At 42.4% G+C, this 14,539-nt stretch overlaps 1 protein-coding gene across 2 annotated transcripts in view; it reads left to right on the top strand.

Moving 5' to 3' along the window:
- LOC131948683 (tubby-related protein 4) overlaps window positions 1-14,539 on the top strand; it is a 73,961-nt gene that overhangs the window by 28,417 nt on the left and 31,005 nt on the right. For both annotated transcript variants that reach the window (XM_059310331.1, XM_059310330.1), the window contains exons 2-3: window positions 7,817-8,056; window positions 10,725-11,077. In XM_059310331.1, the coding sequence (XP_059166314.1) occupies window positions 10,817-11,077 (261 nt within the window). In that variant the 5' untranslated portion in view covers window positions 7,817-8,056; window positions 10,725-10,816. The remainder of the gene's footprint in view (window positions 1-7,816; window positions 8,057-10,724; window positions 11,078-14,539) is intronic.

The following is a 14,539-nucleotide window of genomic DNA, read 5'->3' as shown; positions in this document are numbered from 1 at the left end:
GATATATACATATTTATATCAAGAGAGTGAATATATTTCCCCTATTTCACTTGTCTTAAATAATTTCCCAGGAATTACTATGTAAGAATTTTTTTTACAAGAATTACAAAACAGATTGTGTTACGTTCATTGTTTTTGGTTGTAGTATGTGTATATATTTTTTTGTTTAGATTGATACAATTTTTGTTTTTTCGGCCTATATTGTGTGTTTTTTCTTATTTCTTCAGAGTGCTACTTTCAATTTATTTTACATCATAGCGAAGTAATGACATACGGCTAGTTATTGTATATATATATATATATATATATATATATATATATATATATATATATATATATATATATATAATATATAATATATATAATACACGTATACAGAACGTGTTAAAAATTCGGCGCCTTTTTTGGCTCTTTTCGCTCCCCCTACAGCGAAAATCTGGATACGCCTCTGAGTATAGGGGATATATAGGGTCAGATTTTTTAGAATTAGTTAGTATTAGTGTAGGGGATATATAGGGTTAGATTTTTACTTTCTCGTATATACGAAGTATAGAGAAAGTCTTGTAATCGTGCAAAAAAAAATCGAGATTTTTGGAAATCTCGACGTTTTACACCTCACTGATACGGAAAAACATAATTTTGCAATCTAGTCTGTGTGTCTGTCTGTCTGTCTGTGTGTGTCTGTGTGTAAAAACGATAACTTGAGTACCGTTACAGCTAGGTTGATGAAATTTCATATATAAGTATTTTATCAAAATCGTAGATCCGTATCAACTTTTTAGCGATTTTCGATAACCGGAAGTGGTACTTTTTCTACTTTGAATTTTTCAAAAGCCTATAACTTGAGTACTATTTCAGATAGATAAATGAAATTTCACATGTAAGTAATAGATCTAATTCTCTACCTTCTATCAAATTTTGAGTAATTTTCGTTGACCGGAAGTACTAATTTACGCTATTTCCGATTTCTCAAAAACGCAAGTAAATTTATAAAGTACTAATAATATTGCGCACTATTATGCACATTTTGTTTCGGCGTTTGTTTGGTGCGCAATGTTTTTTTCTATGAGATTCTATTCTATTTTTAAAAGTTTAAGTAATTAAAAATCATGTCTACATTCCAAGTTATATAAGAATATTCGAGAAAGTTTAGGGGAGCTCCCGGTTTATTTAGAATTGGTTAGTATAAATGTACCAGACCCTATCATGACGATGTACCAGACCCTATCTTGACGATGTACCAGACCCTATCTTGACGATGTACCAGACCCTATCTTGACGATGTACCAGACCCTATCTTGACGATGTACCAGACCCTATCTTGATGTACCAGACCCTATCTTAATGATGTACCAGACCCTATCTTGATGTACCAGACCCTATCTTGATGTACCAGACCCTATCTTGATGTACCAGACCCTATCTTGATGTACCAGACCCTATCTTGATGTACCAGACCCTATCTTAATGATGTACCAGACCCTATCTTGACGATGTACCAGACCCTATCTTGATGTACCAGACCCTATCTTGATGTACCAGACCCTATCTTGATGTACCAGACCCTATCTTGATGTACCAGACCCTATCTTGATGTACCAGACCCTATCTTGACTATGTACCAGACCCTATCTTGATGTACCAGACCCTATCTTGATGTACCAGACCCTATCTTGATGTACCAGACCCTATCTTGATGTACCAGACCCTATCTTGATGTACCAGACCCTATCTTGATGTACCAGACCCTATCTTGATGTACCAGACCCTATCTTGACGATGTACCAGACCCTATCTTGACGATGTACCAGACCCTATCTTGATGTACCAGACCCTATCTTGATGTACCTGACCCTATCTTGACGATGTACCAGACCCTATCTTGACGATGTACCAGACCCTATCTTGATGTACCAGACCCTATCTTGATGTACCAGACCCTATCTTGACGATGTACCAGACCCTATCTTGACGATGTACCAGACCCTATCTTGATGTACCAGACCCTATCTTGACGATGTACCAGACCCTATCTTGACGATGTACCAGACCCTATCTTGACGATGTACCAGACCCTATCTTGATGTACCAGACCCTATCTTGACGATGTACCAGACCCTATCTTGATGTACCAGACCCTATCTTGATGTACCAGACCCTATCTTGATGTACCAGACCCTATCTTGATGTACCAGACCCTATCTTGATGTACCAGACCCTATCTTGACGATGTACCAGACCCTATCTTGATGTACCAGACCCTATCTTGACGATGTACCAGACCCTATCTTGACGATGTACCAGACCCTATCTTGATGTACCAGACCCTATCTTGATGTACCAGACCCTATCTTGACGATGTACCAGACCCTATCTTGATGTACCAGACCCTATCTTGACGATGTACCAGACCCTATCTTGATGTACCAGACCCTATCTTGATGTACCAGACCCTATCTTGATGTACCAGACCCTATCTTGACGATGTACCAGACCCTATCTTGACGATGTACCAGACCCTATCTTGATGTACCAGACCCTATCTTGACGATGTACCAGACCCTATCTTGATGTACCAGACCCTATCTTGATGTACCAGACCCTATCTTGACGATGTACCAGACCCTATCTTGATGTACCAGACCCTATCTTGACGATGTACCAGACCCTATCTTGATGTACCAGACCCTATCTTGACGATGTACCAGACCCTATCTTGACGATGTACCAGACCCTATCTTGATGTACCAGACCCTATCTTGATGTACCAGACCCTATCTTGATGTACCAGACCCTATCTTGACGATGTACCAGACCCTATCTTGATGTACCAGACCCTATCTTGATGTACCAGACCCTATCTTGATGTACCAGACCCTATCTTGATGTACCAGACCCTATCTTGACGATGTACCAGACCCTATCTTGACGATGTACCAGACCCTATCTTGATGTACCAGACCCTATCTTGATGTACCAGACCCTATCTTGATGTACCAGACCCTATCTTGATGTACCAGACCCTATCTTGATGTACCAGACCCTATCTTGATGTACCAGACCCTATCTTGACGATGTACCAGACCCTATCTTGATGTACCAGACCCTATCTTGATGTACCAGACCCTATCTTGATGTACCAGACCCTATCTTGATGTACCAGACCCTATCTTGACGATGTACCAGACCCTATCTTTACGATGTACCAGACCCTATCTTGATGTACCAGACCCTATCTTGACGATGTACCAGACCCTATCTTGACGATGTACCAGACCCTATCTTGATGTACCAGACCCTATCTTGATGTACCAGACCCTATCTTGATGTACCAGACCCTATCTTGACGATGTACCAGACCCTATCTTGATGTACCAGACCCTATCTTGATGTACCAGACCCTATCTTGATGTACCAGACCCTATCTTGATGTACCAGACCCTATCTTGATGTACCAGACCCTATCTTGATGTACCAGACCCTATCTTGATGTACCAGACCCTATCTTGATGCACCAGACCCTATCTTGATGTACCAGACCCTATCTTGATGTACCAGACCCTATCTTGATGTACCAGACCCTATCTTGATGTACCAGACCCTATCTTGATGTACCAGACCCTATCTTGATGTACCAGACCCTATCTTGATGTACCAGACCCTATCTTGACGATGTACCAGACCCTATCTTTACGATGTACCAGACCCTATCTTGATGTACCAGACCCTATCTTGACGATGTACCAGACCCTATCTTGACGATGTACCAGACCCTATCTTGACGATGTACCAGACCCTATCTTGATGTACCAGACCCTATCTTGATGTACCAGACCCTATCTTGATGTACCAGACCCTATCTTGACGATGTACCAGACCCTATCTTGATGTACCAGACCCTATCTTGATGTACCAGACCCTATCTTGACGATGTACCAGACCCTATCTTGACGATGTACCAGACCCTATCTTGACGATGTACCAGACCCTATCTTGACGATGTACCAGACCCTATCTTGATGTACCAGACCCTATCTTGATGTACCAGACCCTATCTTGATGTACCAGACCCTATCTTGATGTACCAGACCCTATCTTGATGTACCAGACCCTATCTTGACGATGTACCAGACCCTATCTTGATGTACCAGACCCTATCTTGATGTACCAGACCCTATCTTGATGTACCAGACCCTATCTTGATGTACCAGACCCTATCTTGATGTACCAGACCCTATCTTGATGTACCAGACCCTATCTTGACGATGTACCAGACCCTATCTTGATGTACCAGACCCTATCTTGACGATGTACCAGACCCTATCTTGACGATGTACCAGACCCTATCTTGATGTACCAGACCCTATCTTGATGTACCAGACCCTATATATCAGAAAATCAATAATGACTGGGGACCATCAAAATTCGGCGGCTAAATTTAGCTTCATTGAGTGGTCCTTAACTCGCGGGAAAATGTGGTTGGCAAACATCTTTTCTTGGTGGCAAACATCTCAAACACCTTTTGTTGGTGGCAAACATCTTTGTTTCGTGTTCCATTCACTAACTCATATGATGTTCGTTAAGTCATGTTCTATGCACGAAGTCATGTTCTTTGCACGAAGTCATGTTCTATGCACGAAGTCATGTGCTCTGGTTTGCTGAGCGGGTAAGGCTATTAAGCGCTGAGCTGTAGAGAGCTGTGTTAATTCTATTATTGATTGATTGGTGCACGGCCTCGCTCGTCCTGATGTTTAATTAACGGCTCGTCTGCTGGTCTACTCCATCCACTCCATCCATCTCATCCAGTCTATCCATCACATCCAGTCTATCCATCAGATCCAGTCTATCCATCACATCCACTCTATCCATCAGATCCAGTCCAACCATCACATCCAGTTTATCCATTACATCCAGTTTATCCATTACATCCAGTCTATCGATTACATCCAGTTTATCCATTACATCCAGTTTATCCATTACATCCAGTCCATCCATCACATCCACTCCATCCAGTTTATCCATCACATCCAGTTTATTCATCAGATCCACTCTATTCATCAGATCCACTCCATCCATCACATCCAGTCTATCCATCATATCCACTCTATCCATCACATCCAGTCTATCCATCACATCCAGTCTATCCATCATATCCACTCTATCCATCACATCCAGTTTATTCATCACATCCAGTCTATCCATCACATCCAGTGTATCCATCTCATCCAGTCTATCCATCACATCCAGTGTATCCATCATATCCAGTCTATCCATCTCATCCAGTCTATCCATCAGATCCACTCTATCCATCATATCCAGTGTATCCATCTCATCCAGTCTATCCATCACATCCAGTGTATCCATCAGATCCACTCTATCCATCACATCCAGTCTATCCATCATATCCACTCTATCCATCACATCCAGTCTATCCATCACATCCAGTCTATCCATCACATCCAGTCCAACTATCACATCCAGTCTATCCATCACATCCACTCTATCCATCATATCCACTCTATCCATCACATCCAGTGTATCCATCACATCCAGTTTATTCATCACATCCAGTCTATCCATCACATCCACTCTATCCATCATATCCAGTGTATCCATCACATCCAGTCTATCCATCACATCCAGTCTATCCATCACATCCAGTGTATCCATCTCATCCAGTCTATCCATCATATCCACTCTATCCATCATATCCAGTCTATCCATCACATCCAGTTTATCCATCTCATCCAGTCTATCCATCATATCCACTCTATCCATCATATCCAGTCTATCCATCACATCCAGTCTATCCATCTCATCCAGTCTATCCATCATATCCACTCTATCCATCATATCCAGTCTATCCATCACATCCAGTCTATCCATCACATCCAGTCTATCCATCATATCCAGTCTATCCATTATATCCAGTCTATCCATCACATCCAGTCTATCCATCACATCCAGTTTATCCATCACATCCAGTGTATCCATCACATCCAGTTTATCTATCAGGTCCACTCTATCCATCAGATCCACTCTATCCATCAGATCCACTCTATCCATCAGATCCAGTGTATCCATCATATCCAGTCTATCCATCTCATCCAGTCTATCCATCATATCCAGTCTATCCATCACATCCACTTTATCCATCACATCCAGTCTATCCATCACATCCACTCTATCCATCATATCCAGTCTATCCATCATATCCAGTTTATCCATTACATCCAGTCTATCCATCACATCCAGTGTATCCATAACATCCACTCTATCCATCATATCCAGTCTATCCATCACATCCAGTCCAACTATCACATCCAGTCTATCCATCACATCCAGTCTATCCATCACATCCACTCTATCCATCACATCCAGTCTATCCATCACATCCAGTCTATCCATCACATCCACTCTATCCATCATATCCAGTCTATCCATCACATCCAGTGTATCCATCACATCCAGTGTATCCATCACATCCAGTCTATCCATCACATCCACTCTATCCATCACATCCACTCTATCCATCACATCCAGCGTATCCATCTCATCCAGTCTATCCATCATATCCACTCTATCCATCACATCCAGTTTATCCATCACATCCAGTCTATCCATCACATCCAGTCCAACTATCACATCCAGTCTATCCATCACATCCAGTTTATTCATCACATCCAGTCTATCCATCACATCCAGTCTATCCATCACATCCACTCTATCCATCATATCCACTCTATCCATCACATCCACTCTATCCATCACATCCACTCTATCCATCACATCCAGTCTATCCATCATATCCACTCTATCCATCACATCCAGTCTATCCATCACATCCACTCTATCCATCACATCCAGTTTATTCATCACATCCAGTCTATCCATCACATCCAGTGTATCCATCTCATCCAGTCTATCCATCATATCCACTCTATCCATCACATCCAGTTTATCCATCACATCCACTCTATCCATCACATCCAGTTTATCCATCACATCCACTCTATCCATCACATCCAGTTTATCCATCACATCCTCTCTATCCATCACATCCAGTCTATCCATCACATCCACTCTATCCATCACATCCAGTTTATTCATCACATCCAGTCTATCCATCACATCCAGTGTATCCATCTCATCCAGTCTATCCATCATATCCACTCTATCCATCACATCCAGTCTATCCATCACATCCAGTCTATCCATCACATCCACTCTATCCATCACATCCAGTCTATCCATCACATCCAGTCTATCCATCACATCCACTCTATCCATCACATCCACTCTATCCATCACATCCAGTCTATCCATCATATCCAGTCTATCCAGTCTATCCATCACATCCACTCTATCCATCATATCCAGTCTATCCATCACATCCAGTGTATCCATCACATCCAGTCTATCCAGTCAATCCATCATATCCAGTCTATCCATCATATCCAGTCTATCCATCAGAGGCGTAGCGACCCTTCCCGGCGCCCGGGGACATACTTTCAATTTGGCGCCCCCTTGGGAGCAAATTTTCGATATGCACCCCCCCCCCTCTAACTTTTCATTTGCACCTCCCCCCTCAAACTTTCGATTTGCACCCCCCCCCCTCGAACTTTTCATTTGCACCCCCCCCTCGAACTTTTCATTTGCACCCCCCCTCAAACTTTCAATTTGGCGCCCCCCCTAAGGTCGGCGCCCGGGGACATATGTCCCCCCCCCCCCTCGCTACGCTACTGCTATCCATCACATCCACTCTATCCTCCCATTTCCAACGCCTGTGAACATTTTTTATTTTATTGTCATATAGGTAGTTCTGTCAGGCGCCCAGTCAAGCCAACATGCCACCAGTAGGAAGCGCCTGAATGGGTGGAGCTAAATACTGGAATATGGTCACAGTGCGGACTAGAGCCATCATTCATTAGCATGATACACTTGACCAATCGCAAGGTTGGGACCAAATAACGGGACCAATCTCAAGGCTGGGACCAAATAACGAGACCAATCGCAAGGCTGGGACCAATTCACGGGACCAATTTCTTGTCTAAAGGTGTGTGGTGTTGTGTAAAATCCTCCAGTTGTGGTAGGATGTGTAATGTCCTCTTGTCGTGGTAGGATGTGTAATGTCCTCTTGTTGTTGTCGTCGGGTGTGTAATGTCCTCTTGTTGTGGTCGGGCGTGTAATGTCCTCTTGTTGTGGTGTAATGTCCTCTTGTTGTGGTGTAATGTCCTCTTGTTGTGGTCGGGTGTGTAATGTCCTCTTGTCGTGGTAGGATGTGTAATGTCCTCTTGTTGTTGTCGTCGGGTGTGTAATGTCCTCTTGTTGTTGTCGTCGGGTGTGTAATGTCCTCTTGTTGTGGTGTAATGTCCTCTTGTTGTGGTGTAATGTCCTCTTGTTGTGGTCGGGTGTGTAATGTCCTCTTGTTGTGGTCGGGTGTGTAATGTCCTCTTGTTGTGGTCGGGTGTGTAATGTCCTCTTGTTGTGGTCGGGTGTGTAATGTCCTCTTGTTGTGGTCGGATGTGTAATGTCCTCTTGTTGTGGTCGGATGTGTAATGTCCTCTTGTTGTTGTCGGGTGTGTAATGTCCTCTTGTTGTGGTCGGGTGTGTAATGTCCTCTTGTTGTGGTCGGGTGTGTAATGTCCTCTTGTTGTTGTCGGGTGTGTAATGTCCTCTTGTTGTGGTCGGATGTGTAATGTCCTCTTGTTGTGGTCGGGTGTGTAATGTCCTCTTGTTGTGGTCGGATGTGTAATGTCCTCTTGTTGTGGTGTAATGTCCTCTTGTTGTTGTCGGGTGTGTAATGTCCTCTTATTGTGGTCGGATGTGTAATGTCCTCTTGTTGTGGTGTAATGTCCTCTTGTTGTGGTGTAATGTCCTCTTGTTGTGGTGTAATGTCCTCTTGTTGTGGTCGGGTGTGTAATGTCCTCTTGTTGTGGTCGGGTGTGTAATGTCCTCTTGTTGTGGTCGGGTGTGTAATGTCCTCTTGTTGTGGTCGGGTGTGTAATGTCCTCTTGTTGTGGTCGGGTGTGTAATGTCCTCTTGTTGTGGTCGGATGTGTAATGTCCTCTTGTTGTGGTGTAATGTCCTCTTGTTGTTGTCGGGTGTGTAATGTCCTCTTGTTGTGGTCGGGTGTGTAATGTCCTCTTGTTGTGGTCGGGTGTGTAATGTCCTCTTGTTGTTGTCGGGTGTGTAATGTCCTCTTGTTGTGGTCGGATGTGTAATGTCCTCTTGTTGTGGTCGGGTGTGTAATGTCCTCTTGTTGTGGTCGGATGTGTAATGTCCTCTTGTTGTGGTGTAATGTCCTCTTGTTGTTGTCGGGTGTGTAATGTCCTCTTGTTGTGGTCGGATGTGTAATGTCCTCTTGTTGTGGTGTAATGTCCTCTTGTTGTGGTGTAATGTCCTCTTGTTTTGGTGTAATGTCCTCTTGTTGTGGTCGGATGTTTAATGTCCTCTTGTTGTGGTCGGGTGTGTAATGTCCTCTTGCTGTGGTCGGGTGTGTAATGTCCTCTTGTTGTGGTCGGGTGTGTAATGTCCTGTTGTTGTGGTCGGGTGGGTAATGTCCTCTTGTTGTGGTCGGGTGTGTAAAGTCCTCTTGTTGTGGTGTAATGTCCTCTTGTTGTGGTGTAATGTCCTCTTGTTTTGGTGTAATGTCCTCTTGTTGTGGTCGGATGTGTTATGTCCTCTTGTTGTGGTCGGGTGTGTTATGTCCTCTTGTTGTGGTCGGGTGTGTAATGTCCTGTTGTTGTGGTGTAATGTCCTCTTGTTGTGGTCGGGTGTGTAATGTCGTCTTGTTGTGGTCGGGTGTGTAATGTCCTCTTGTTGTGGTCGGGTGTGTAATGTCCTCTTGTTTTGGTCGGGTGTGTAATGTCCTCTTGTTGTGGTGTAATGTCCTCTTGTTGTGGTGTAATGTCCTCTTGTTGTGGTCGGGTGTGTAATGTCCTCTTGTTGTGGTCGGATGTGTAATGTCCTCTTGTTGTGGTCGGGTGTGTAATGTCCTCTTGTTGTGGTCGGGTGTGTAATGTCCTCTTGTTGTGGTGTAATGTCCTCTTGTTGTGGTCGGGTGTGTAATGTCCTCTTGTTGTGGTCGGGTGTGTAATGTCCTCTTGTTGTGGTCGGGTGTGTAATGTCCTCTTGTTGTGGTCGGGTGTGTAATGTCCTCTTGTTGTGGTAGGATGTGTAATGTCCTCTTGTTGTGGTGTAATGTCCTCTTGTTGTGGTCGGGTGTGTAATGTCCTCTTGTTGTGGTCGGGTGTGTAATGTCCTCTTGTTGTGGTGTAATGTCCTCTTGTTGTGGTCGGGTGTGTAATGTCCTCTTGTTGTGGTAGGATGTGTAATGTCCTCTTGTTGTGGTGTAATGTCCTCTTGTTGTGGTCGGGTGTGTAATGTCCTCTTGTTGTGGTAGGATGTGTAATGTCCTCTTGTTGTGGTGTAATGTCCTCTTGTTGTGGTCGGGTGTGTAATGTCCTCTTGTTGTGGTAGGATGTGTAATGTCCTCTTGTTGTGGTGTAATGTCCTCTTGTTGTGGTCGGGTGTGTTATGTCCTCTTGTTGTGGTCGGGTGTGTTATGTCCTCTTGTTGTGGTCGGGCGTGTAATGTCCTCTTGTTGTGGTGTAATGTCCTCTTGTTGTGGTCGGGTGTGTTATGTCCTCTTGTTGTGGTCGGGTGTGTTATGTCCTCTTGTTGTGGTCGGGCGTGTAATGTCCTCTTGTTGTCTTATTCAGATGTAGGTGGCAGCAGCAGAACGTTCTGACCTTTGACCTGACAGTGTCCACTTGTGTGGCTGAGCGTCAATGACTCCCCGCCAAACGAGACCATGCACGTCCACTTTGAGCAGAACACGTGCACACGGACAGACTCGAACTTTCTCTCTCTCTCGTGGATGGGCAAGGTGCCAGAGGACCTGCCCGAGGAGGGGGGAGGCTGGAAGTTGAACCGCGCCCAGTACTACGTAGAGGGGTGGCTGGCCAGTGGCAACGCCCGCGGGGTGGTGGGCGTGACCTTCAGCACCAGTCACTGCCACAAGTACGACGCCCCGCCGAGATCAAACTTCAACCTCAGAGGGCACCGCAGTGAGGTAGGTTCTATCTTAAAGGTCACCATGGTGAGGTAGGTTCTATCTTAAAGGTCACCATGGTGAGGTAGGTTCTATCTGTAGGTCACCATGGTGAGGTAGGTTCTATCTGTAGGTCACCATGGTGAGGTAGGTTCTATCTTAAAGGTCACCTTGGTGAGGTAGGTTCTATCTTAAGGGTCACCATGGTGAGGTAGGTTCTATCTGTAGGTCACCATGGTGAGGTAGGTTCTATCTTAAGGGTCACCATGGTGAGGTAGGTTCTATCTTAAGGGTCACCATGGTGAGGTAGGTTCTATCTTAAAGGTCACCTTGGTGAGGTAGGTTCTATCTTAAGGGTCACCATGGTGAGGTAGGTTCTATCTGTAGGTCACCATGGTGAGGTAGGTTCTATCTTAAGGGTCACCATGGTGAGGTAGGTTCTATCTTAAGGGTCACCATGGTGAGGTAGGTTCTATCTTAAAGGTCACCATGGTGAGGTAGGTTCTATCTTAAAGGTCATCATGGTGAGGTAGGTTCTATCTTAAAGGTCACCATGGTGAGGTAGGTTCTATCTTAAAGGTCACCATGGTGAGGTAGGTTCTATCTTAAAGGTCACCATGGTGAGGTAGGTTCTATCTTAAAGGTCACCATGGTCTCTGTCACCTGTATTGTGGTAAATATGTTGTAGCGGGCCATGTAATCTGGTGGCCAACATGTGTCAAACGGGCCATGTAATCTGGTGGCCAGCATGTGTCAAACGGGCCATGTAATCTGGTGGCCAACATGTGTCAAACGGGCCATGTAATCTGGTGGCCAACATGCGTCAAACGGGCCATGTTATCTGATGGCCAACACGGAGTAGTACGGGAGTCACGTGTCTGATCGCTTCAATCGATTGGTCAGCTCTGGCATCCTATCTAAAGCGGGCTGTATCGATCCATCAAGTGCATCGCCCCGCAGGCACGATACCAAGGTTTTGGTACGTGGGCATGAGGGCTGTTCGATCATCGTTATATGATTGATTTCTGCTTTTTGATCATCGTTATATGGTTGATTTCTGCTTTTTGATCATCGTTATATGATTGATTTCTGCTTTTTGATCATCGTTATATGATTGATTTCTGCTTTTTGATCATCGTTATATGATTGATTTCTGCTTTTTGATCATCGTTATATGATTGATTTCTGCTTTTCGATCATCGTTATATGATTGATTTCTGCTTTTTGATCATCGTTATATGATTGATTTCTGCTGTTCGATCATCGTTATATGATTGATTTCTGCTGTTCGATCATCGTTATATGATTGATTTCTGCTGTTCGATCATCGTTATATTATTGATTTCTGCTGTTCGATTATCGTTATATTATTGATTTCTGCTTGTCGATCATCGTTATATGATTGATTTCTGCTTTTTGATCATCGTTATATGGTTGATTTCTGCTTTTTGATCATCGTTATATGATTGATTTCTGCTTTTTGATCATCGTTATATGATTGATTTCTGCTTTTTGATCATCGTTATATGATTGATTTCTGCTTTTTGATCATCGTTATATGATTGATTTCTGCTTTTCGATCATCGTTATATGATTGATTTCTGCTTTTTGATCATCGTTATATGATTGATTTCTGCTGTTCGATCATCGTTATATGATTGATTTCTGCTGTTCGATCATCGTTATATGATTGATTTCTGCTGTTCGATCATCGTTATATTATTGATTTCTGCTGTTCGATTATCGTTATATTATTGATTTCTGCTTGTCGATCATCGTTATATGATTGATTTCTGCTGTTCGATCATCGTTATATTATTGATTTCTGCTTTTTGATCATCGCTATATGATTGATTTCTGCTGTTCGATCATCGTTATATGATTGATTTCTGCTGTTCGATCATCGTTATATGATTGATTTCTGCTTTTTGATCATCGTTATATGATTGATTTCTGCTTTTTGATCATCGTTATATGATTGATTTCTGCTGTTCGATCATCGTTATATGATTGATTTCTGCTGTTCGATCATCGTTATATGATTGATTTCTGCTGTTCGATTATCGTTATATTATTGATTTCTGCTTGTCGATCATCGTTATATGATTGATTTCTGCCGTTCGATCATCGTTATATTATTGATTTCTGCTGTTCGATCATCGTTATATTATTGATTTCTGCTGTTCGATCATCGTTACTTGCAGGTGATTAGAGCAACAAGAATGAAGGGTTAGGGTACAGGTGTAACGGTCAGAGGGTTAGGGATTTTTGCAAATCTCGACGTTTTACAGCTACCTGAGTCGGAAAAACATAGTTTTGCAATCTTGTCCGTATGTCTGTGTGTGTGTCTGTGTGTGTGTGTGTAAAAACGATAACTTGAGTACCGTTACAGCTAGGTTGATGAAATTTCATATATAAGTATTTTATCAAAATCGTAGATCCGTATCAACTTTTGAGCGATTTCTGATAACCGGAAGTGTAACTTTTTCTACTTTGAATTTTTCAAAAGCCTATAACTTGAGTACTATTTCAGATAGATAAATGAAACTACAAATGTAAGTAAAATATCTAATTCTCTGCCTTCTATCAAATTTAGAGTAATTTCCGTTGACCGGAAGTAGTAATTTTCGCTGTTTCCGATTTCTCAAAAAACGAATGTGAATTTATTGAGTACTAATAATATTCCGCACTATTATTCACATTTTATTTGGCGTTCACTTGGTGTTCAATTCTTTTTCCTACGAGATTTTATTCTATTTTAAAAAGTTTAAGTAAATTGATTAAAAATCATGTCTATATCCCGAGTAGCCATCCCCTATTTTTTCATTTAAGAATATTGAGAAAGTTTAGGGGAGATCACTCCCGGTTTATTGATTATGCAACCGGAAAAGTGTTTATGGTTGTGACAAGAACGCATTAAACATGTTAAAACTATGGAAAGAACACACAACTATAGCGTCATCTTCCAGTTGTAGAATATGAAGAAATGAACTATTGCATTCAAATTTGATTTAGATCTAGTTTCTATTAATTTACTAATCAAGAAGTACGCTATGAAATGTATACAGTTTTCTCGACCTAAAGTAATACAAATTACTATAAAAAACAACATAACAACAATTGAACAGCCGGGTTTTTAACGGAATCATGTAAGTCTCTTAATCAGTGTGTGCATTTAATATGGTATTGTATTGACCAATAATGTATTTAATTTGGTTTTAATTTTTCTAATGGGTATTAGTAGCCAATGTTATTTTAAATGTGTCGGGGTTTTTAGCTATTTAGTCATTTCTTTGTTTTGTCACTAATATCGTTCAACGTTTAGTAAATAACAGTAAAAGTATATAGTTGTATAATTCACGTGAAACGGGGTATCCATGGCAAGTATATATATAAAACGAGAGAGAGAGAGAGAGAGAGAGAGAGAGAGAGGAAGAAATCCCTAACGTCTGTGCATGGCCTGTAAAAGAGGAGAAATGGAGA

Source organism: Physella acuta, unplaced genomic scaffold (genome assembly GCF_028476545.2).
Source record: "Physella acuta isolate Inbredline_101_S28 unplaced genomic scaffold, ASM2847654v3 ptg000658l, whole genome shotgun sequence".
Classification (NCBI taxonomy): domain Eukaryota; kingdom Metazoa; phylum Mollusca; class Gastropoda; family Physidae; genus Physella; species Physella acuta.
Note: the sequence above shows the minus strand (reverse complement) of the source record. Positions and strands in the feature narration are given on the sequence as shown.